The sequence below is a fragment of the Nelumbo lutea genome, chromosome 3 (genome assembly GCF_056320005.1).
Source record: "Nelumbo lutea isolate HS-2025 chromosome 3, American lotus-T2T, whole genome shotgun sequence".
Classification (NCBI taxonomy): domain Eukaryota; kingdom Viridiplantae; phylum Streptophyta; class Magnoliopsida; order Proteales; family Nelumbonaceae; genus Nelumbo; species Nelumbo lutea.
The window spans coordinates 107,937,285-107,961,983 of NC_142686.1; the positions used below are offsets into that span (position 1 = coordinate 107,937,285).

The following is a 24,699-nucleotide window of genomic DNA, read 5'->3' on the forward strand; positions in this document are numbered from 1 at the left end:
TCGAGCCAAGCTTGAGCTTGAGCTCACGTCTCTATTTCGAATCAAGCTCAAGCCTGATAGTTTATGAGCAAGCCCCTGCAATGCAGGCCCCCTCCGCTAGAAGGCCTGAGGATGAGAGAAATGGAATCTAATAGTATTTTATGCCTTTTTTCATAGAAATTACAAGAATGTCACTCTCTACCAACTCCCTTTCTTTTGCCTTTTTTCTATCAAATTGCAAGAAAGCCACTCTCTCCTACCAACTATTTCTCTCTCCCTTGCTTTTTTTCTTTCAAATTACAAGAATGTCACTCTCTACCAACTCTCTCTCTCTCTCTCTCTCTCTCTCTCTCTCCTTATAAATTACAAGAATGCTACTCTCTCTCCAATTGAGGGAGACCTCGTCTTTGCATCTCGGCTGTTAGGGGACCTACAACGATCCAATCTTAGCTTAAGCTCAAGTCTCTAATTCGAATCAAGCTCGAGCTAGACGACACCTCGACCACTAAGGGAGACCTCAGCTCGACACCTCGGTCATTGAGGGAGATCTTGGCTCGACACCTTGTCAACTAAGGGAGACCTTGGCTCGACACCTTGTCAACTAAGGGAGACCTTAGCTCGACACCTCACCTGCTAGGGAAACCTCAGCTCAATACTTCAGTAGCTGAGGGAGACCTTGATTTGGCACCTCGGCAATTAAGGGAGACCTTAGCTCGACACCTCGCTTGGTAGGAAAACCTCAACTCAACACTTCAGTAGTTGAAGGAGACCTTGATTTGGCACCTCGACAATTGAGGGAGACATCGACTCGACACCTTGGTTGCTTAAGAGACCTGCAATCAAAGGTAGCTGAACTCGAACTTCTGAGCTTTTGACTCAAGTCGAGATTGAGCTCAAGCTCAAGTCTCTAATTTGAATCGAGCTCGAGCCTGATAGTTTATGAGCGAGCCCCTACAATGCAGGGCCCCCTCCACTAGTATTTTATGGGTAGACAAGCATGGCATGAGCATTTATAGGACAAGTGGCAAAAAATTATCAAGTGATTACTTAGTGTCTATTTGACTTACAATCAAAATTGGAATAGGGGGTTCGTTGATTATCCGAGCCCCATTGAGTTCGGCAATCACGCCAGACTAGTCTTTTCTTTTGTTCATGTTCCTACTAGGTGTGGTGTTTTTCGAGTCTCAGCCTTATTTTTAGTCCTCCAAGAATCCTCTTCAGGGGGAGACTAGTAGGATGGAATAGGATTCCTCTCGTTCCTTCTTTGTGCCACTTTCCGCTTCAAGTTTTCCATCTTCTCCTCCTGATCCTTCTAGTTTTAACTATCTAGGTGAATCTAGTGAGACTCCTACTGAACCAACAGTTACTATTCCTAATGTTGAGGATGTGACTGATGCCATTAATAGACAACAGAAAGACATGAGAATTGTCTATAGAAGAAGGGAAAGAGATCCTCCAACTTGTGGCAACCACCAATCGGACTCGGGTTAATCTGTCTCAGTGGGTCTAGGTAACCCTATCACTCCTTCTGACTTCGATCTTTCCATTGCTCTTTGTAAGCCTATCCGTTCTTGTACTATTCAATATCCCATTGCTAAGTATGTTTCTTATTCTTGTTAATCTCCTTGTTACTATTCCTTTGTGTCTACTCTTTCTTTTGTTCATGTTCCTACAAGGTATTCAAAGGCAGTGTCTAACCCACGGTGGAGAGAGGCAATGAATGGGGAAATGAAAGCCTTAGTGAAAGCCAAGATTTTGGAATTAGTGGATCTATCAGAAGGGAAGAGAACTGTGGGGTGTAAGTGGGTGTTCATTGTAAAACACAAGGAGGATAGTTCCATTGAAAGATATAAGGCCAAACTAGTAGCAAAAGGGTATACTAAGAAGGAGGGGATTGACTACAAGGAGACTTTTGCTCCGGTTGCAAAGCTTAATACAATTTGGGTTCTATTGTCATTAGCTGCAAATTTTTCTTGGGAGCTACATCAGTTAGATGTGATGATTGCTTTCCTAAATGGTGATCTACATGACGTGGTATTTATGAATCATCCGCTTGGCTATGATTTTAATGAGAAAATCCACTTGGTTTGAGAAGCTTTGTGGGCTAAGGAAAGCATTATATGGGCTTAAGCAATCTCCTCGAGCTTGGTTTGAGAGGCTTTGTGGGGCCATGAAGAAAGTCCACTCAAAATGGTATAGATCATATCTTGTTCATAAGGAAACAAGGTAACGTGCTTACAACTCTTATAGTCTGTAGATGATATGGTAATTATAGGGAATGATCTAGAAGAAACAAAAAGATTGAAGAAGTTCTTGGCATTGGAATTTGAGATCAAAGATTTAGGCCATCAGAGGTATTTCCTTGGAATTGAAGTTGCAAGGTCATAAGAAGGCATATATATATATATATATATATATATATATATATATATATATATATATATACCAACAGATACTCCAATAGAGAAGAATCATTATCTCCAAGAATCAGTTGGTGAGGACTACTTTAATAAAGAAAGATGCCAAAATCTGGTGGGAAAATTGATAATCTTATCTCTTACCTACCTAATATAGCTTATGCAATGTATGTTGTCAACCAGTTCATGCATTCACCCAAGATTCTTAATATGAAAGCTGTTGAAAGGATCCTTAGGTACTTGAAGACATGTCAAAGAAAAGAAATTCTGTTCAAGAGGCACAATAAACTTGAAATAGAAGCATATATTGATGCTTATTGGGTTAGAGTGATTGGAGATAGGAAGTCTACCTTAAGATATTGTACATTGTTGGGGGGAGTTTGGTTACACGGAGAAGGAAAAAATAGAATGTGGTTGCGAGATCAAGTGTAGAAGTTGAATATCGGGGCATGGCACATGGTGTTGCAGAATTACTATGGCTTAGGACCCACTTAAGTGAGCTTGGAGTTAAAGTTGATGATCTCCTTAAGTTGTATTGTGACAACAAGGCTGCTATCAATATTGCAAATAATCCAGTACAACATGATAAAACTAAGCATCTTAAGATTGATCGACACTTTGTGAGAGGGAGAATTGTCTTGGGCGAACTGCATTCCTTATACACCCCAGAGATGTAGTTTGCTGATGTCTTGACAAAAGGATTATCCTTAGTGATGTTCCTAGTCTTACTTGGTAAGCTAAGCATGACTAGCATCCATGCTTAACTTGAGGGGGAGTGTTGGGTCAAGTGATTAAGTGTTAGTGGGCTTATTTATCATTCCTTGTCCTAGTTCCATTGTCTGTTATGGGCCTTTAGTTATTGGGCCTAAGCTGGTTTTTATTTGTACTATCTAGGTGTCCTATCACTAATCAGGAGAATTATAGTTTTTTGCTGTAATTTCATATTGTTAATACAAATATTAGATTACAGGGCCGGATGAGATTGTATTGCCACCAATTCACTGATCTCTTCTCTTATTTTCTCTTCTCATATCTTCTCCTTTTTCTTCTATTTCTGCATTATATATATTGCACAATATATTAAATAAGTTATATATATAATATACAAATAATATATAATGTATAATATTTAATATATATATATATATATATTAAATGTATTTGTTTATTTATTATAATCGATCGGGTCCGTTGGGTCAGATCTAATTGTCCCAAGAATCGATCGGTTTGGTTCTAGGTCTAAAAAGTATAGACCATATTGGGTCTGGTTCGATTCTAGGTCCTTAATATTTCATTTTGGGTTAGTTTTGGTTCTAACTAGTCCTGAACAAGACCTGGCCCATTGATAGCTGTAAGATATATTATATATAAGGTTAGTACTACTAAGTCGGTCTTTCTTTTTGAATTTTGAGTATAATTGCAATTCTATAATTTTATGGCTGAAAAGAAATAGAAAGGGTAAGAGTTAAAGTCCCAACCTAACTAAAATGTTACTTTTTGGGGGGTTTATATTTTTTTGATTTTAGGAATATATGGGTCCTGGTGGTTGTCCCAAAACAACTACCGAAGAAAAAAATGAAAATTGCAAGCTGGAATTGTTAGGGTTTAGGATCCCCCTACATAGTTCGTTCAACGAAGATGACCATTAAATTTATGTTGCTTTTGAAAACAAAATACAACCTTGTGGATTGTCAGAAAAAAGCTAAAAATTGTTTGAGATTAGGGATATTGGGGAGTGGACCCTATGGGTATGTTGGGAGATCTGATCCTCTTTTGGTTTCTAGAGATAAAGGTGAAAATAGTTGCAACAAAAAAAAAAAACTTTAACTACTGTACCATTTCAGATAAGGTCTTTGGGAACTAGCATTGTACTTTTTTCTATGGGGAACCAAGGAAAAAAGATAAAAAATTCTTTTTTGAGGCCCGGTTGAGTCTAGCTTGATCTATGATGACTCCTTGGATGTGCATAAGGGATTTTAACTGATAGATTTAGTGGAAAGGAACTCAAACATTAGGAGCTTCAAAAGAATAATCAGGTAATAGATGACTTGGATTTGGAGTGTATTAAAAGTTTTGGGCCACAATTTACTTGGTGGAACAAGAGATCGGCTTTAGGTATGGTTAAAGAGGTGTTGGACAAGAGCTTAAGCAATTTGGAGTGGAGGAACATATTTAAAGAAGTATCAGTATTCCACTTGGCACTTGGGGGATCAAACCACCTTCCAATAATTTTGGATTCAAATCCTCTCCAAAGTAAACGTAGAAGACATTTTAGGTATGAGGAAATGTGGAGTTCACGTGAGGGCTATGGGAAGGTAGTAGAGGAAGTCTGGAAAAAGGAATATGTATGTTATAGCCAAATTTCTCTATGGAAAAAAATGCAAATGGTTGAAGATTGATATCAAAAAGTGGAATAAATCTGAATTTGGGCAGCTTACCAAAAGGATTGAGGAAGCTGAAGTAAAGCTTCACAGGGCATTGAAAGCAAAGGATAACAAGTCAGCAGAAAATATAAGAAAGTGTGAAGAAAATTTGGACACTTGCTGAAAATAGAAGAGATATTTTGGGCACTGAAATCAAGGTGTGATTGGCTCAGTAGGGGGATAGAAATACTAGGTTCTTTCATCGGGCCACGATGAGAAGAAGAGTGAGAAACAAAATATTGAGGATAAAGAACTATCAAGGTAATTGGGAAGAGGATCAAGGAAAAATGTAGAAGGTTTTTAAAGATTATTTTAGCAACCTCTTTATCTCTTCAAATACCAAAAACTTGGACTAATCCCTTGAATGGTTGAAATGGGTTATTGGAAGTGATGATGTGGAAACTCTAGAAAGAGAAGTATTGATGAAGAAACATAAGATATTCTATTCCAAATGAATTCTAGGAAAGCCCCTGAACCTGATGGTTTTTTTGGAACATAGTTGGGGGATATGTAAAAGCCTCAGTGAAGTAATTCTTCATTGAAGGTAGAATCTTAAAGGATTTAAATTTGAATTTTACAGCCCTCATTCCAAAGGTTGACAATCTTGAAAATCGTAGTCAATTTAGGCCCATTAGCCTTTGTAACAATGTATACAAAATAATTGCTAAAATTTTAACAAATAGACTAAAGCCCATTTTGTGCAAAACCATATCCCCCAAACCAAAGTGTTTTTCTACAAGGAAGAGGAATTAGTGACAATATTCTAGTTGCACATGAAAATTTCCATCACACGAAGAAGACAAAAGCCAAAGAAGGTACCATGGCTATAAAACTTGATATGGGCAAAGCATATGATAGGGTAGAATGGAATTTCTAAAAAACGTTGTGGAAAAATTTGGTTTTAGTAAAAAATGGATTGGTTGGATCATGGAATGTGTTACCACAGTCTCCTACGAAATCCTAATAAATGGTTCCCCCAGTAGGAGGTTCTACCCTAGTAAAGGCTTAGGGTAGGGAGATCCCATTTCTCCGTACCTCTTCCTGCTATGTGTAGATGTCTTTTTTGGAATGATTAATAGAATGGTTGAAAATAAGCTGATTTTAGGTGTCAAGTTAAATCATAGGTGTCCAACAATATTCCATTTGTTTTTTGCAAATGATAGCTTCATCTTCACTAAGGCAGATGTGGAGGAAGGACAAATAATTTTAGATACTCTCAAAGACTATGAGGCTATTCCACGTTAATAAAAGAATGCACCTCAAGAAGTTCAATAGCCCTATGTTTACCTTGGCCTCCCTTTACATTTTAGTAGATCAAAGAATAGGATGTTTGAGTATATCACTGATAGAATCCAAAACAGAAATCGGAGCTGGAAGGAAAAACTTCTTAACCATGCTGGAAAAGAGGTTATGATAAAGGCAATTCTGAATGCGTTTCCAGCTTACAGTATGTCCTGTTTCCTCCTTCCCCTAGTGATTGTGAAAAGATTAGGAAGCTTTAGAGAAGTTTTCGGTGTGGAGAAAGGGAAATGACAAAGGGGTTAGGTAATTGAGTTGGAATCAATTGAGTAGGAACAAGTTAGATGGTTATGAGAGCAAAATATATAAAAGGAAAGTCTTTCTTTAATGACAATTTCAATCTTTTGGGGTCTTTGGAGTTGGAAAAGTATTCTAAAAGGCAAGGAGGTTCTGTTAGAAGGTGTCTGTTGGGCTATAGGTTCAGGTAAAGAGGTATCCATTTGGGACAACACTTGGGTTCCGATAATCCCTTCTTTTAGAATAATAGGGCCAAGGCCAACAAGTTTAAGTGCCTAAAAGGTTTGTGATTTATTCAGGCTAGGTACTAAGGATTAGGATATTAATTTAGTAAAAAAATTTTTTATTCCTCCAATTGCACAAAAAATTTAGAAATTAAGGTTCCCCACTTTGAATAGGAGGATAAGATAGTATGGACCTTGGATAGGAAAGGCTATTTCAATGTCAAATCTGCTTATTTTTCTATAAAAAATCAGTAGGCTTGACTCGAGTTGAGTGTGACAAAAAGTTATGGGCTGCTATATGGAATTTAAGAGCTCCCCCGAAATTAAAACTTTTTCTTTGGAAAGTTTGTTTGAATGTAGTAGCTATTAAGCAAAATCTAGTAAACAAAAAAAAAAAAAAAGAATTCTGTATGAGGACTTATGCCCTATCTGTAACCAACATCAAGAGTCAATCTTTCATGCTTTATGTACTTGTGATATAGTTGTTGGTTTGGGAGTCCTTTAAGACTAGTATTCCCTTCTGTGACTGGTCACTTTGATTTTAAGACTTGGCTTAAAAATTGGTTTACTAAGTACTCCTCTTTTAAAGAAAGGAGGAGTTACTCTTGTATTCTGCTATAATGCTGTAGAACATTTGGCTAATGAGGAATGATGTTTTCAACGACTCTAATGCAAATCTGACCAATGTTATTAGCATGGTACAAATTCATATGCAAGATCTTCAAAGTCTAGCAGCTTCATCACCAGCACCACCCCTTTCTAAGGTTGAAAGTGATTCCCTGAGTCATTGGTCCCCATCATCTTAGAACTGGACGAAGATCAATGTAAATGGAGCTTTTGTTAAGGAAGGAAAGACTGCTTTTGGTTTAATTATTCATGATAGTGAAGGCTGCTTTGTTGCTTCCAAGGGAGGTCCTATTTTAGCTTTTCCCATCTCCATGCTGAGGCTTCTGCAGATTTTGAAGGTCTGAAGCTGGCTAAATACTTAAAGTCCCCAAATGCAATCATAGAAAATGACAACAAATCGATCATCTCTTACCACTCTGCTATTGGCCTTGGTTGTGCGGCTGAAGTGCAGTTTCAAATCCTAGATTATCTAGAGCTAGCTAAAAAGTTCATTGTCTCCTCTTTTGTGAATAGATCCATTAACAAGAATGTCCATTTTGTTGCTCATAGAGGACTACTATCGTCTTTTGAATGGCTGGATGCAAGCCCAATGTGGATTTCTGATACTATCTTGATAGAATTTAGATTTAAGTAGTTTTCTTTTTGTTGTGTTCTTATTCATTGTAGTTTTTTTTTTTTTCTGTTTTCTGTGTTTTCTTTGTTTGCTATGTGTTGTCTTTCTGTTCTGTTCTTCTAATGAAAAGAAGTTTCTAATTACCAAAAATATATATATAAATTTGTTTTTTAATATTTTTCTCAGGTATCTTGTTAGTGAAGGTTTGAGATTCTTGTAATCCTTCTCTTAGTTAGCAACTTCACATCCCATGAACCGATATGCTTTTGATGTAAAAACATCAACTGTGAGCTATTAGCAAGTGAACCCATTTTGAAACCATTTGATCACACACAAGACACCTCACTTGTCTTTATCTATTGAATCCTTCATCTTCACCAACTTGACTTATTGACACATTCTTCACCACTAATGTAGTCAAAATAGTGGTGATTGGTGAAGGGCAAGGCAACAATCCCTCTTAATCTCACTTATACGTCAACGAAGGGCAACGAGTAACCTCTCTTCTCACTTTGATGCAGTGTAATAAATCAGTAACTTCATTTTTGTTTTGTATCATATATTTATATTTTTCAAGTCATGATCAATCGAATTTCCATTTCTTCCTCGCAAATGAAGCTTTGATTACTAGGTAGATGATTTCCACTATGTCAAAGACCAACTCCCCTATCTCTAAGCAATTAGTTTGACTAATACTTGCATTTTTTTTATTTATGTTTTTCCACTTTTCAAATACATATTGTCACTCTAATACAAATCAAAGGGATAATGGTTTCAAGTTTCAACTGGTCATTAAAGTTTGAAAGGAAGTAGGTCTCTAAAGTATATCTAATTCAAAAGATGGCTCCAAATAGAACCCAACTTCCAGAAATAGGCTGAACAATACTATGGTTGGGACTAAAATATGGCGGTGCCTATTTATGTCTGTTAATGTTATGGATGGCTCAACCATGGACTTAAAGTATTGAGAAGCAGTTTATTTTATTATTTTCAAAGTTATTGCAATATGATGATAGCTGAACTTATCAAGTTATCATAATCTCTCATCAAGTATTATATTGGACGGAGATACGGAGATAAGACTTGCGAGAGTGCCGGATCTATATGTTACAGGAGAGTCTCGGATATGTATGTTACCTGTACAGTTAGGAAGTCTTTTTGTTTTGTTTGTCTTTTTGTATTAGGAAGACCTTTGATTTTAGAAAGTTTTGGGGAGCAAGGAACTCCATCGTTTATATATAAATATCATAAGGTATCAATGGAAAACACACACCTTTGGCTTCCGAAAATTTTCATGTTATCAGAGCGGGTTGCTATTCGCTGCGCAACCAACGGTTATTGCTGCAGATCTTGATCTGACCACATCTTATTATCTCCGAGACTTCAACTATTCTGGTCTTTACAAACTTTGCCTGCCAACTGGAGAGAAGAGGAGTTGTCGATCGCCAGGTGCCGTCGCTGCAATCGTGGCATAGAGGAATTGCTGGCTGCTAGGTTCTTCCTCTTGTTCACTAATCCATTGGTTCACTGGTTCACTCTTCATTCTTCCTCTCACCGTTCATCCACCAACCACTGAGCGTCGCAGCCTCCATAGTAGCAGATAGCAGTGACCGGTTGCAATCTTACAAAGGAACTAGCATACTATAATTATCTCCATCCCTCAGGCCTCTCCTTATTCACATATCCTGGTTCTTTTACTTGTGAAGAAGGATTGGAACAATGCGCGAATCACTATATTCAATAGCATCAGCAGTCGAAGCTCATTGACTACGATAAACCAAGCCCGTTCATGCCAGTCGACGATTCAGAGGATAATCAAAGACTACGATGGTGATCCGCTTGTTCTTGTGCCGTGTTTCTTCCTGTTTATTCAAGAACTTGATATTACTGCTGACGAGTCTTGCTGATCGGTCACCATGGCTGCCAACAACTACAGGAACTGTGAAATCTCAAGTAAGTCTGTTGGACCGTCTTCTCCTTTCTATTTGCATCCATTAGATAATCCTGGAGTTATTATCAGTCTGGTGGTCTTGAGAGGTGATAACTATGACGAATGGGCAAAGGCGATGAGAACTACCTTCCATGCCAAAAACAAAATCAGTTTCATCGAAGGCAAGGTCACAAAGCCGGAAGACGACGCTCCAGAGATTGATCTCTGGTGGATTGTGAATTCGATGTTGGTGGCTTGGATTGATGGAGGGTGATTTGACCCCACTTATGAAACGGTGACACAAGGACACTGAATCAGCATGAGCAACAACTTAGCATTGGAAACGTGTCACTCACTCGGGTGAGGCGTATGCCACAATGACCACCTGCGCAGCCCTAGTAGGTAACGGTTGTGGCAGGAGCCCTGTGGTGGTTATGCTCGACCTGATGTGAGTGTCCCTATAAAATCCTTCAGGGCAAAAGAGAAACTTCTTTTGAGACCTCTAATCTCTTAAGTATAGTGAAAGCGCTATCTGCACTCTTAGGCTTCGTCTCCTTCTTGCTTCTCCTACACAGTACTAACTTAAGCATCGGAGTATCCCCACCGGGTAAACTCCCCGGGGGATTCTTCTTCTTCCTCATCTCAGGTACCTTCCAGGAGCCATGCAAGTGCCAACTAGGAGTGACCATATCGCGCTACATAAGGTTTTCAATACTATCGATCCATCACTATGTTCAACTATCACATATATGGAGATGATCAAAGAACTTTGGGATGATCTAAAGGAACGATTCTCGATCGGAAATGGACCCTGGATTTATCAAATTAAATCTAACCTTGCTAACTGCAAGCAACATGGACAGACAGTGGTTGCATATTACGGAAAATTGAAGGGAATGTGGGACGAATAAGGAAGCTACTCTAAGGTACCCGTATGTACATGCAGGTGCAGGTGTGAAGCGACAGCTGAACTGGTTAAAGAAAGAGAAGAAGAGAAAATCCACCAATTTTTTATGGGTTTGGATGATGATATATTTGGAACTGTGCATTCCAACATATTGAGTATGGAGCCAATTCCAAATATGAATAAAGTTTACTCAATGATCATACAAGAAGATCAACATCGATCATTGGCACGAGGTAAGGAGGAACGGACAGATGAGGTTGGTTTTGCAGCAGAAGCCTCACAGACATCATGATACAGTAAAGCTGCTTCAAAAGACAAAACAATTGTGTGTAACAATTATGGTCGATCTGGCCATGAAGAAAAGAGTTGCTTCCAATTAATTGGATACCCTGATTGGTGGGGAGACAGACCCCGCGGTACATCGACCAGACGTGGAGCAGGACGAGGAAAAGGGGGTGGACGTGGCTGAGGTACGACAAAGGCTCATGCTGCTCAGTCATCAGTAGGGCGTGAGGAGACTGCTAATGCAGCTGTGACTAACGAAGACCAGACCGGATTGAGCGGGCTTAATGACAAGCAATGGCAGACTCTTGTAAGCATGCTTAATGCTTACAAAACTAGGACCAATGAAAAACTCTCTGGTAAGAATTACTCCACTAAATGGATTGTTGACTTTGGGGCGTCACATCACATGATAGGGAATTTAAATGTGCTCGTCCACACCTATGATGTTGCACCTTGTCCTGTTAGGTTACCCAACGGTGTACATACCGAGGCAGTGAAAGAAAGCACTATTGAACTTGAAAATAATTTTAAATTGCTGCACGTATTATATGTCCCAAAACTCAGTTGTAATTTATTGTCAGTAGGTCGGTTACTTCGTGACACAGATTGTATTGTGACGTTTACTAATAAGTTATGTGTGATATAGGACCGCATCTCAAGGACTCTGATTGGTGTGGGTGAACAGCTTGATGGGGTCTATGTCTTCAAGGGTGTGGCGCCGGTTCGTGCCTACAAGATAGATGGAATTGGGTCATGCGATTTGTGGCATCGAAGATTGGGACCCCCTTCTTATCAAATGGTTAGCTTACTTCTTAATATTAGTAATAGTAAGAATAAAACATGTGATGTTTGTTTGAAGGCAAAGCAAATTAGAGATGTCTTTATTCAAAGCAGCAATAAAGTGACTGATTGTTTTGCATTGATTCATTGTGACCTATGAGGGGCTTATAGAGTACCTGCATGTTGTGGTGCTGCATATATTTTGACAATTGTTGATGATTATTCTCGAGAAATTTGGATTTATTTGCTGGCTGAAAAGAATGAAGTTGGTCGAACACTCAAAAATTTATGTGCAATGGTTGAACGACAATTTAATAAAACGGTTAAGGTGGTGAGAAGTGATAATGGCACAGAGTTTAAATCCTTGAAATCATATTTTGACGAACAAGGAATTTTGTTTCAAACTTCCTGTGTTGGAACACCACAACAAAATGGTCGTGTGGAGAGAAAACATCATCATATTTTGAATGTGGCCAGAGCGCTCAGGTTTCAAGCACATCTTTCGATCAGTTTTTGGGGTGAGTGTGTTTTGACCGCAGGTTACTTGATTAACCGGACACCTTCAACCCTTCTTGGTGGTAAAACACCTTACGATATGCTATTTGGACAAAGTTCTAATAAACATATCAGAGTTTTTGGTTGCTTGTGTTTCTCGCATACTCGGGACTGTGACAAATTTGCCGCTAGGAGTAGGAAATGTGTCTTTGTTGGGTACCCTTTCGGGAAAAAGGGGAGGAAATTATACGATCTTGAGTCTGGTGATTAATTCATCTCACGAGACGTGGTGTTTAGTGAGGCCGAGTTTCCCTTTGCCAATCCGGAACATCAACCCTCAGTAACCAATCCTTCCATAGCCAAAGAAAATGTTGGGTTGCCTTGGGCTGTCCAACCACCAAACTCTGTAACCACTCCTCCTGACATGGTATCTGAGTCACATCATATAGAAGTCAGGGGGAGCAACACGATTGATGAAGAAGGACATCAGAACATTGGTAATGATGAGGAGGCAGGTCCCCCTGATGAGACAAAGAGCCATACAGATTGCAGGAATAATGAAACTCTAGTTTCTCCTCAGCCCACTACGGAGTTATTAGGCCGCAGACATTGAGAAAAGCGGACCCCCAGCTATTTATAGGACTTTGCCACACACTCTGCTCATCGTTTAGATCCCTCCGCTAATTTTCCTGCATCATCTCAGTCCTCAGGTACTCCTTATCCCATAACTCATTATGTGGCGTATGATAATTTTTCTGTGAAACACAGGCATTTCTTGGCAGCTGTTACTGTAGGTCGAGAACCTACTCGTTTCTCTAAGGCAATGACTGATGCTCGATGGCGCAAGGCTATGCGCCAAGAGATACAGGCTTTGGAAGACAATGGGGCATGGACCTTGGAAGACCTCCTATTTGGAAAAAAAGGCAATCGGATGTAAATGGGTCTACAAAATCAAGTACAACTCTAATGGATCCATTGAAATATTTAAAGCACGGTTGGTAGTCTTGGGCAACACTCAAGTTGAAGGTCTTGATCACACTGAAACATTTTCCCCTGTGGCTAAAATGGTCATAGTTCGAACCTTCTTAATTGTTGCTACGGCCCAACATTGGAAATTGCATCAGATGGATGTCCACAATGCTTTCTTGCATGATGATCTCCATGAGGAGGTCTATATGAAACCTCCTCCAGGCTTTTCGACCTCCGGGACTGGTAAGGTATGCAAACTCTGAAAATCTTTGTATGGTCTATGACAAGCCCCTCGAAACTGGTTTTCTAAATTAAGTTTTGCCTTGAAAACTTTTGGGTTTGATCAGTGTTGTTTCGATTATTCCTTATTTACATATCACAAGAAGGGGCTTGTCTTGCACGTCTTGGTTTATGTTGATGACTTAATCGTTGGTGGGAATAACCCGGAATTCATACACAAATTTAAACAATATATGAGCCGGTGTTTTCACATGAAGGACTTTGGTGTTCTTAAATATTTTCTAGGCATCGAAGTAACTCGCGGATCATCGGGGATATATCTTTGCCAAAGAAAGTATGCCCTTAATATTATTGCCAAAACTGGCTTATTGGAGTCCAAACCTGCTCACTTTCCTATTACTCAGAATCATAAACTTGCCCTTGCTGACGGAGCACTCATGGGTGACCCTGAATGATATCGACGTCTTGTGGGCCGTTTGATTTATTTAACCATTACAGGGTTGGAGCTCAGTTATTGCATACATGTCTTGGCTCAATTTATGCAGAGTCCTCGTGTTGATCATTGGGATGTGGCCTTACGTGTGGTTCGTTATCTGAAAGGACGTCCTGGTCATGGGAATATTTTTGTGCTCTGATAGTGATCTGCAATTATATGCCTACTGTGATTCCGACTGGGCTAGTTGTCCTCTCACTCGTCACTCTCTTACTGGGTATTTTATCATGTTTGGCCATTCCCCCATCTCCTAGAAGACTAAGAAATAACATACTGTCTCCCGGTTCCTCTGCCGAGGCTGAATACCAGTCAATGGCTACTGCTTGTTATGAGTTGAAGTGGCTAAAAGGTCTGCTATCGTCTTTGGGTATCTCTCATCCTCAACCTATACGCATGTTTTGTGACAATCAAGCTACTCTGCACATTGCCACGGACCCTGTTTTCCATGAGGAAACCAAACATATAGAAGTTGATTGTCATTTATTCGCAATGAGCTCCAAGCCGATACTATTGCACCTGCCTATGTACGTATCGGTGTACAACTTGCTGACATTTTCACCAAGGCTCTCGGACAAAAATAGTTTGATCATTTTCTTCCCAAGTTGGGTATTTGCAATCCTCATGCACCACCTTGAGGGGGAGTATTGGACGGAGATACGGAGATAAGACTCGCGAGAGTCCCAGATCTGGATGTTACATGTACAGTTAGGAAGTCTTTTTGTTTTGTTTTTCTTTTTGGATTAGGAAGACCTTTGTCTTTAGAAAGTTTTGGGGAGCAAGGAACTCCATCATTTGTATATAAATATCATAAGCTATCAATGGAAAACACACACCTTTGACTTCCAAAATTTTTCATATTATAGTTATCATAATCCAAAGACCAATGGATTCAGTAGGTGATGGCCATCCCTTTGGAGAGGTGATAGGCTGGCGGATTCAGTAGCAATTGTCCCTAGTTTATACATTGGTTTTGGTGGTCTTACTTTATTTCATTACATTTTGGACTATCATTATCCTACAATCATGCCCCATAATTTAACAAATAACAATAGATAGGAGGCTTAGATGATGATGATGATGATTTTCCTAGAATTATGTGGGGGACATTTGTATTCTATAACTTAATTTTGATGATTAATAAAGTTTATGTTCATAATAGAAGAATGATAGTAGTGGTGGCTGACAAACGTTTATGGACCAATTTCTTATCGGGAGAGGGAAATTTTGCATATAAATTGGCTTGAACAATCTTGTGGTTAAAACAAGTTTTGCCAAACTTAGAAAGTTAGTTTATAATGAAGCATATATCAATTTTAGAAAACTCATAAAGTATTAGGGTTCATTTGGTTCACGGTCTGAATCGAAATTGAAATCGGAATCGGAATTAGAATCATCCGGAATCGGAATGGTCCATTCCCATAGTCTATTTGGCTCAAACAGGATTAGGAATGGGAATTAAAATCAGCAGGAATGGGATTTTATTCCCAAAATAGGGGCAGGGAATGGCCATTTCCTCAAATGGGGGAATGCCATTCCAACAAGAATGGAAATGGAATTCTGATTCCTCCCAACCAAACAGTTGGAATCAGAATAGCCCATTCCGATTCCGATTGCAGACCCCTATTCCCGTGAACCAAACGGGGCCTTAAAACATTTGATTTGACAACCAATCCAAATATCAAACAAGAGAATAATTAGTCAGAGAAGCCTAGTGAAATAAACTGTATATAACTCTTACAATTACAATGGCCTAATAGACTCCCTTCTCTTGCTACTAAGTATCAAAATCTGTAGTGTAGACTATAGATCGACAATAATAATTCTAACAACCCCTTCTGCTTTTTCTTCATCTTCTTTCTATTCTTTATTGATCATTTTTGTTGGTGAAGCAAAGATTGGAGCCTTGGGTGGGTTGTGGGAGACGAAAAGACTAGACCTGGATTGGGTAAATCTTGGGGTGCCACTCCCCTTGCTAAGCAACAAGGTTGTTCTACACTCCAATCAGCACATAAGAGTAACCACTGCACTGCTGAAAGAGTTCCACCGAGTAAAGTTTAATGCCCAAAATCTATACCTTGGATCCACAACCATCACTTTCATCCCTGCATCCATCTCGTTCACCAATCTCTCCATCTCCTCTCTCACCAGAAACTCCTCCATTTGCATACAGGGCATTATCAAAAAGGTTATGTCCCTGATTTAAGTCAGTCATGTATAATGTCTTCTCTATCACTCTCATAACACCTCTACCTCCATGGATCTTGATCACGTTCAACAACACCTCAGACATTTCTACGTCTCTAGCTGGCCCTGGATTTGATGGTGGTGGAGGAGGTGATGGTGATGCTACTCCTAAAGCAATAGCGTAATTATCTCGCTAATTTTCTTCCCCTTCTTCATTCTCTCTTGTGTCAACTCCTCCATCTCAATCTCAACCAACAACTTCAAGAATTCAAGACCAATCTCTCGTTCTTCTTCTGATATATTTTCTTCATCATCCCACTCTTCACATTTAGTTATTGATGGAGAAAGATGTCCTTTCATTGGCACCTCTCAAGATTCTTCTTCTTCGTCTCCTACTGCTATGTTAATCTTTCTTTCTAAATTTCGAGTATAATTGCAATTCTGTAATTTGATGACTAAAAAGAAATAGAAAGGGTAAGAGTTAGAGTCCCATCCTAACTAAAATTTTACCTTTAGTGGGTTTCTACAAAATCTTTTTTAAATATCTTGCTTTGGTGTCTTATTAGTGAATGTTTGAGATTCTTGTAATCCTTTTCTTATGGTCCATTTGGTTTCTGAGAAAGGACGAGATGAGAAAGGAATATATTTTTCCCATTTTTGCATCCAATGTTTGTTTCCCAAAAACTAGTATCATCAAAATTCATTTTCCTGTGTTTGTTTTCTTAGAAAATTTAACATGAAACATATAAACTAAGTTTGTTGTTTGTGATGACCTAAAGCAAAAAAATAATAATAACAATATAAAGATATCAGACCTGAGATCAATGGAACAAAAGAAAATGGTTTGAATCAAAAGCTGGACACAAAAATATCAGATCTGGTGATAAGAGGAACTCCAGATCTGGAACAAACATATTCCAAAAGCCAGATTTGGAGCTTCGGGTGAACGAACTCAAATGGTCACCCGTATAGAAGCTAGATCTGGATTAAACATGTTAGGAGCTAGATCTAGATGACCAAGGATGGAGGGAGCCGGTGGTGAGATTTCGAAGGGAACCCATCCAACAGAATAGGTAAAAAACGGTATATAAATGAACAAAAACGATGAGATGGTGCCGGATCTAAGCTTAGCGTTTGACGAGAATGCCAAAGTTGATGCCAGAGATGTTACCGCTGGATGGATCAAAGGAAGGAGACAATATCTGTGAGAGTGGCTCTCGACAATATTTTCTCACCACTTGCCTATTCTTTCTTTTCTCAGCAGGGTCTCACCATTTTAGTGCGACCATGCTTACTGATTTTTGGGAACCCACGTCCTTAGTGTTTCCCTTTCTTTCCTAGGTTTTCCTTTGAAACAAACATATGCAAAACCAAATATTCCCCAAAGATGTTTCCCTTCCCATCCGTTTCTTGGAAACCAAATGCACCATTAGTTAGAAACTTCACATCCTATGAACTGATATTCTTTTAATGTGAAACTGCCAATTGTGAGCCATTGGCAAGTGAACCCATTTTGAAACCACTTGATTACAGACAACACACCTCACTTCTCTTTATCTCTTGAATCCTTCACCTCTACCAACTTATGATTTATTGATGCATTCTTCATCACTAACACAATCAAAATAGTGGTGACCGGTGAACGCAACGTGATGATCTCTCTTAGTCTCACCCACACGTTGACAAAGGGCAACGAGTGGCCTCTCTTCTCACCTTGATGCAAGGTAAAAAATTGACAACTTCATTTCTTTTGTATCATATATTTATATTCCTGATTTATTGTCTTAATTATTGTCAGTCAAGAACCGGTTCTACTCAGTCCTGAACTAATTTAGGCTTGACGCAAGCCCTATATATAATTATATATATTAAATGTATAATACATTAGATAAATCAATACATATGTAATATTTTTTAGTAGGTTTATTATAATTGTATGCATTGGGCCAGGCCCAATGTCACAAAGAACTGATCGATTCGATTCTAAGTCTAAAATTATATAAGGTCCAGTGTGATTTCGGTTCCTTAATATTTCTTGTCAGGTCAGTTCTGATTTTACCTATACTTGACCCATTGACCCTATCCTACCCAGCCTGGGTGAAGATGGGACTTGATCCTAGGTCTCGATAGCTACACCAACTGAGCGGTGGCTCGATCGGTATGCTAGCTGGTTCGTTCTAACACAAATGAGGATTCAGGCATATCGCCAATTAGTATACCTTATGAAACATGAATTAATAATAATAAATATACCTTAATAAAATATAAAAAGTAGTCTTTAATGCAATTAGTTGAAATTTCCATGTAGCATATCATAATAATTTTGAAATGAAGTATTTGGACTTATTTTTATATAGATGATACATTCAAAGAATTAGGTTCAGATACCTGAAATTTGATATATTTATTAATTAGATTGAGTTTGGGTATTGCTTAAAACGATCTCATCCAACTATATGTATGCATGCTTTAATCAAATTGGTTTCAAATCGTGATATTCTGATATATAAACCAATTGAATTGTAATATATGCGTTTTTCGTAACCATCAAATATCACATCCGATTCAGATATCTTGGATTATATAGAACGTTTCATTATCCCAAATTTTTCCTAACTAATTGAATGGATTAATAAATTATAAAATGTCACATATAATATATATTAAATATAAAACTTGATTAGTGACTAAGGTGCAAAGGTCAACCTGAGCTTACATTTCAGGCCCAAGGTCCAAGCTAGGCTAGGCCTTGACCCAGGCATAGGTTTTAAGCCCGCCGGCCAAGGCTTGGCCCATAATCACCCCTAAAGGAGTTGTAAAAAGGGGTGTAAGTCGGGTTGGTTGGATGGGTTTAAGGAAAACTCAGGCCTAATTCAATCACTTACAAGTAGACTTGTTCATGGGTTAGGCTTTGGGTTGGGCCTCATTCAAATTTTTGGCAAAAGCCAAGCCTGAGACTGGCCCAATCCTATCTTAAATTTAGCACAAAAGGAATGAACTCTTATGTGCTAAGAAACCAATCCTTATAAAGAAACAAACCCTTTCTGCATAGAAGTAATAAGCAGGATGCAACCAAGTAGGATCCTTGGGCTATGTTTGGTTTGAAAGAAAAGGTAAGGAAAGGAAGAAAAATGTAAGGAAAACTATACAAGATTTGTAAAAGTTTCCATACTTTTTTCCTTCAAATCAAACATAGCCTTAGTTCTCTAATATCTAGCTTCATCTTGAGACCCTATTCCATGAAACATCCCATATTCCCATTTATTGTGGAAAAGTGGCAATGGTTCGTTTGGATTTGGGTTTAAGGATTAGGTTTCAATCCGGTCTAAAAATGAAAAAAACCTGATTTTTAAGATGCAAGCCCAGCCTGAAGACAAAAAATCCAAGCTCAACCAGTATAAAATTGGGGGTAAATTTGATTTGAGTGGGCCTGCTCAAGTTGTACCCCGCATTATATTTCAGACTTTATATATGAATATTATAGTATGACATATCTAATTCATATTTATATTATATAATGTCTAAAATAAATTTTATACTTTATATATATTTAATAATTTTTTTTATAAACAAATGTCATGGGCCCAAAGTTCGGCCCGGCCCGGCCCATGGTCACATATATGTTTAGTATCAATGCCGGTGCTGTATATGTATGGGTTGGAAGCACTGTTTTCTGAGAAAATGATGTCTTTTTTGTTTGGAAATATTGTTGTCAGTTGGGGCAATAGCAATACATTCTATTGGATACCAGTGCTCTATTTTTCAACATTAATATTCATTATAGGAAATCCACGTCACTACCACATCATCTCCTCATTGACAGTAACAATCTTCAAATTGATAAAACATCGGTGTTTCCCCATACCATACCTTCTTGATTTTCAAGATTACCGGTTTTTATGAAAAAACAGTTTTAAATATGTTACCATTTTCTGTAACACCGATTTTTCCCACGTGATGCTGATATATCACCGCTTACATCCTTGCTTGATGTTTCAGGGCTTCAGCAAAGGGTGGGAATTTGAAACTTCTGGTGGGGTCCTCAGTTATGACAACTTTGATCCCTCCGTTGAAGATTCTACAAAGAGAAAGAGGTGATCTTTCACTTTAATTCAGACAACAGCACTGCCATGATCAGGGTTAGGGTTGTAAACAAACAAGCAAATGAATCGATGATTGATGAGTGAAAGGAAAGCCTGGAATTCTACCGATTTAATAAATGGGGTATTAAAGTTGAACAATGCTGTCAATAGTTTTAGAGTTTCAGGTCCGGGAAATTTTCAGATTGACAAACAATTGCAGCGAGCTTGAGGTATTCGTTGATTTGTGCAGCAGAGGCCTCGAGGTGAGGTGACTACAAGCATTGGACTAGCTCTTCAATTTCGGTTTGATTTCATATCAGGGGTTTATGCAGTTGGAATCATCTTTGATGTTGATGTTGATGGAGACTCTACGGTCAATGTGAAAGACAGAGGACCAAGGCTACGAATAGTTGGAATGTCTCGTGGACAGGACAGACAGGACAGATTTTGAGTTCAAAACCAGGATACTGAAGATGTGATTAGTTCTCGTATAACTCGTATATGAAACAGTTAGATGCAAGCAATTGAATCTAAGAAAAATCGAAGGACCCGTATGAAAAAGGTTACACATTTTAGTTTTTTTGTAAATACAGACCTGCACACAAGCTGATTCTTTTCTATCTGAAGGGAGCCACAGGGTTTTGACCATTTGGGGTCTTCAAGTTTCTAACTTCTTTACACACTCGATCTAACATGCCCAGGAAGTCTCTCACAATCACGAATATCCTAAGTGGATTTGCTTCATCTTTGCTCACATCCCCATGAAAATATTCTGTGATTTCTCTTACATGCAGTAAAACTCGGTCTTCATCTTCCTGTAACTCTTTGATACTCTTCTCTGCGTGACTCAGGAAGGATCTCATTGAGAGAACGAAATTATCACTTTGAGCATCTATAGACAAATCCTCGTATATTAGATGCCGCAGCTTAACCATTCCATCTGAAAGGGTTGAGACCGAACTTGCCAGCACATCCAAGTCTATGGTGGCTGTCTTCTTCACATTGCAGAGCTCAACACTCAGACCAGAAACAAGGTCTAAACCCATTCTTCTGTAATCTTCTTCCCTTTCCTCAACAGTTTTATTCTTAAATTTTGGACTGTTCTTCTTTACAATGACCTCAGATTCTCTGATTCCTTCTGATCGTATCATTTCTTGGACAACAAAGTGGAGTAATGTGGTCTTCCCATCCGTTCCTTTCACATCTGCAAGCTTGAGGAGGGCATCGAGCTTGAAAGCTCTGGCACCCCCTCTGATCGTCCCAACATTCATCCTGTTTCCCGTTTTGAGTACAGCTTCAAGTAATCTCAAGAACAGCGGGCTCGATCTCAGCTCCTTGCAGGCCTCCTGAAGAAATAAAAAACGTAAGACCAAGGTGTAAACAACCAAATGACTGGTTTGGATTAATGATGTTGTCTAGCATTGGTTTGTACCTCTAGCATTGCAAAGGACTTTCTGAGATGGACCACCTCATCTTCGAAAGTTTCTCTGTAGAGCATGGCCTCGATCCTCAGAAAGGCAAAGGGTATCCTAAGCAACATCTTCACAATTTTCTCTGCCGATCCCAATTCGTTAATGTCTCCTTGATAGTTTGAGAGCTTGGTCTCTTCTTCTTTTGTTGGCTCCATTTTTACTAATGCCTCTAATTGCTGTAAACACAATCCATCCCCTGCATTATCCACCGACAATACCAGAATACTGTTGCAGTCAAAACAATTATTTTACTCTTTATAATTTGTTTGAGTTGTTTTTTAGTTCTAGATACACTACCTCGAATAAGTGCTTCACATACTTGCTCAACAGTTGCATTCAAAGCCTTTGAAAGTATGGTGAAGTTCTGCAATCTCTTAGGTTCAAGAACATGTTTGCTGGGTGATGGGCTCTTGCTTTTTGCTTCATCAGTCTTGCTTGAACTTTGGAAGTTGTACCCAAAAAGTGATTCAATCATCTCCTCATCTAGTCTGTTTCATTGTCTAACTAGTTGGTTCAATTAAACAAAAAAAATTATAGTTTTTAGAGAGGAAAGAAAATGGTAAGTTCAATGGCAGCTTACTCGAATGAACTTGATTTCAACTTGTCCCATACCATAGAACGATTTGGGGCGGCTCTTACTTTATCCCAGTGAAGTGGTTTCAGTTTTGGCAGTGGTGCTCCATTCTTTCCAATTGGCATAGTTTGAGGAAATAGGCAAGGTGGTGGTGGTGGTGGTTGACCCTTTGTAAATGGGGTTGGCCTGAAAGGTGGCAAAGGTGGGCATGGTGGTGGAGGAATACTTTCACCCAGTGAAGTTGGTGAAGTTTGATTTGGTGTAGGGCTAGGAGAAGAGGGCTTGTTGTTAGATGGGCTTTGGTTTGACCCTGAAGATGAATTTGAATTCTGAGGTGATGATAGATTTGGCTTTGTACAAGAACTCGAGAATGTAGGTCTGTCTCTTGTTGTACCAGATGATTGAGAAGGTTGAAAATTAAAATGAGAAAAATGTGTATTTGGAAGAGGTGGTGGCGGAGGAGGAGGAGGAGGGGGAGGGGGAGGCACCTCTTGCTGACAATTCAAAGAGTGAGGGGATATTAATGTGCTTTGTTTAATATCATTTGAAGAATTGGGAGAAGAGTGTAAATTTGAATCTGGAGGTGGTTCTGGACCTGGAGTAATTGTAGGAGATGGTGACTTCACTGAAAGGGGCAGAGTATCTCTTAAATCATGACTGGGTGAAGATCCATTTGAGAAGCTTTGCAGAGAACCAACCTCTGATGGATCACTCAGACTACCATCTAAAGCATTGGAAAGCCTCACATTTGATGAATGCGAGTCACATAAGGAGTGAAATGATTCATTATCAGAGAAGAGGGGTTCAGGGTGGACACTTTCATTGGTAGATGAACAATTGCCACTGTCAATCGGTTCTACACGCGCATGTACAGAAAGAATTTCTTCAGCAGAAGAACAACTGACACAATCAGATTCTGCTTTTATCGATTCTCTTCTGCATGATTTATCTACTTTGACCGATGAAGACTTTGATGATTCTTGGTTGGTTGAAATGGCCACAGTTTCGCAAGTGTGTTTTACACAAGAAGCTTCCAGCTCTGAAACTGGTGTTAATGAGTTTAAATAGAAAAGATCAGGGCCAGGGTCAAAACTAACCTTGCTTATTGAATTTGGGGAACTCTCAAATTTTGATCTCCGTCTGGATCCGCCTTCTGTTGTACTATATCTACTTGTGCTTGCTGATCTCCCTGGCAAACATCTTTTGAACTTCCAAATGGCAAAGATGAGCCCAAAAACAGAGAGAACCAAGGTTGTTGCTGTAGATGCAACAACTGCTATAACAATTCTTCTGACTCTAGCTTTATTCCTACTCCCAGTTTGAGCACTGTGAGGTGGCTGCGTCGGACTTGGACGAGGTGATGGACGTTGATGATGATGATGATGATGATGAGGTTGTACGTGTATAGGAGCCATAGGAACAGGACCTGGAGCTTCAGCTTGAACTGAGGGTGCTGGAGAAGGTGCTGCAAATGCATGTCTAGTGTGATGCTTTCTTGGTCTTCGTATGTTGGCATTGTTCAGTCCAAGCAGGAACCTGAACTTGTCTAAGACGATGGCCTTCATCTCTTCATTCTCATCCCTTCCCGAAACCTTTTTAATCTGGTTTTCCACAGTGTCCTCCAACCAGAAAAACTCTTGCAGCCCACGTTCACCGGAGTTATAATCTACTGCATTCAATGAAGCAGCAGACATCAAAAGCTGGGGGTTAAGAACTGATACGAGTAGGAAGGTGAAGAGGATCTGAGGAGCAGAGCCCATGTTCTTCAGCTCAAAATCATCAAGAGATCAATCCACTTTGTGCTTATAACTCTCCCTTCATCATTTCTGTTTTCTTTTCTCAGGGAATTTACCCGGGCGGTGAGGGTGGATGTAGTGGAAAAGATCCAATGCAGAGCCTTTAATGTTACTCCAAGGAACCCCTGAACCTGGCAGTTGCAATCGTACTGGCCCTTCTTTACTCCTTTGTTCATGAACTCTGATCTCTTCCTAAACCCCATAAAGTTTTCCTTCAGATACTGTTAATTCATTCTCATCATGGAGAAACCAGAAATCCCCAGACATTTACCGTAACTCTTCTTATCATCCCTGATTTTCTGTTTATCTTTCTGTCAGAGGAAAGAATGAAAATGTTCCTTCTGCCATCCAACGGACACGTCCATGACAATTTCTGAGATTTTAGTGTTGATTTGGTTGTCTAGAAATCTAGGCATAAGACTGATTCATGGGCTTAAAAGTTAAAAATAAACATATAAATAATAATATGGAAATTAAAGTAATGAAATCACGTAAAATTGTCTGTGGGGGTGGGCCCTTATAATGGGCTGGACTTGCTTTCCTCTCAAGAGGGTGACAGTGTAAGTTTTCTCCAACTTCCCAAGACCCATCCATCATTAAAGACGCAGAGGTGGGGACAAGTATAGTGAGTGGTCCATCACCTTCTCATGTGATGCTTTACATTAAGACAAGT

At 39.1% G+C, this 24,699-nt stretch overlaps 1 protein-coding gene and 1 long non-coding RNA gene across 2 annotated transcripts; one reads left to right on the plus strand and one right to left on the minus strand.

The window, feature by feature from the left end:
- The first annotated feature begins 19,816 nt into the window (after positions 1-19,816).
- LOC148867480 (uncharacterized) lies at positions 19,817-21,896 on the plus strand. The gene is made up of 2 exons (XR_016109103.1): positions 19,817-19,953; positions 20,102-21,896. It is a non-coding gene; the product is annotated as an uncharacterized LOC148867480 (long non-coding RNA).
- On the minus strand, positions 20,709-24,436 carry LOC148867481 (Actin-binding FH2 (formin homology 2) family protein). The gene is made up of 4 exons (XM_088974864.1): positions 22,237-24,436; positions 21,954-22,144; positions 21,617-21,852; positions 20,709-21,530 (listed from the first exon to the last, which is right to left on the minus strand). Exons 1-4 carry the CDS (start codon positions 23,988-23,990, stop codon positions 20,802-20,804), a joined length of 2,910 nt encoding a protein of 969 aa, XP_088830990.1. The 5' UTR covers positions 23,991-24,436; the 3' UTR covers positions 20,709-20,801.
- Between the last annotated feature and the right edge of the window lie 263 nt (positions 24,437-24,699).

Excerpts from the sequence above, each read along its gene's own strand:
- LOC148867481 (XM_088974864.1), bottom strand. The coding sequence starts at position 23,990 with ATGGGCTCTGCTCCTCAGATCCTCTTCACCTTCCTACTCGTATCAGTT. Across the intron at positions 21,853-21,953 it reads ATGTGAAGCACTTATTCGAG|GGGATGGATTGTGTTTACAG; the intron begins GTAGTGTATCTA and ends TGGATAATGCAG. Across the intron at positions 21,531-21,616 it reads AGTCCTTTGCAATGCTAGAG|GAGGCCTGCAAGGAGCTGAG; the intron begins GTACAAACCAAT and ends TTATTTCTTCAG.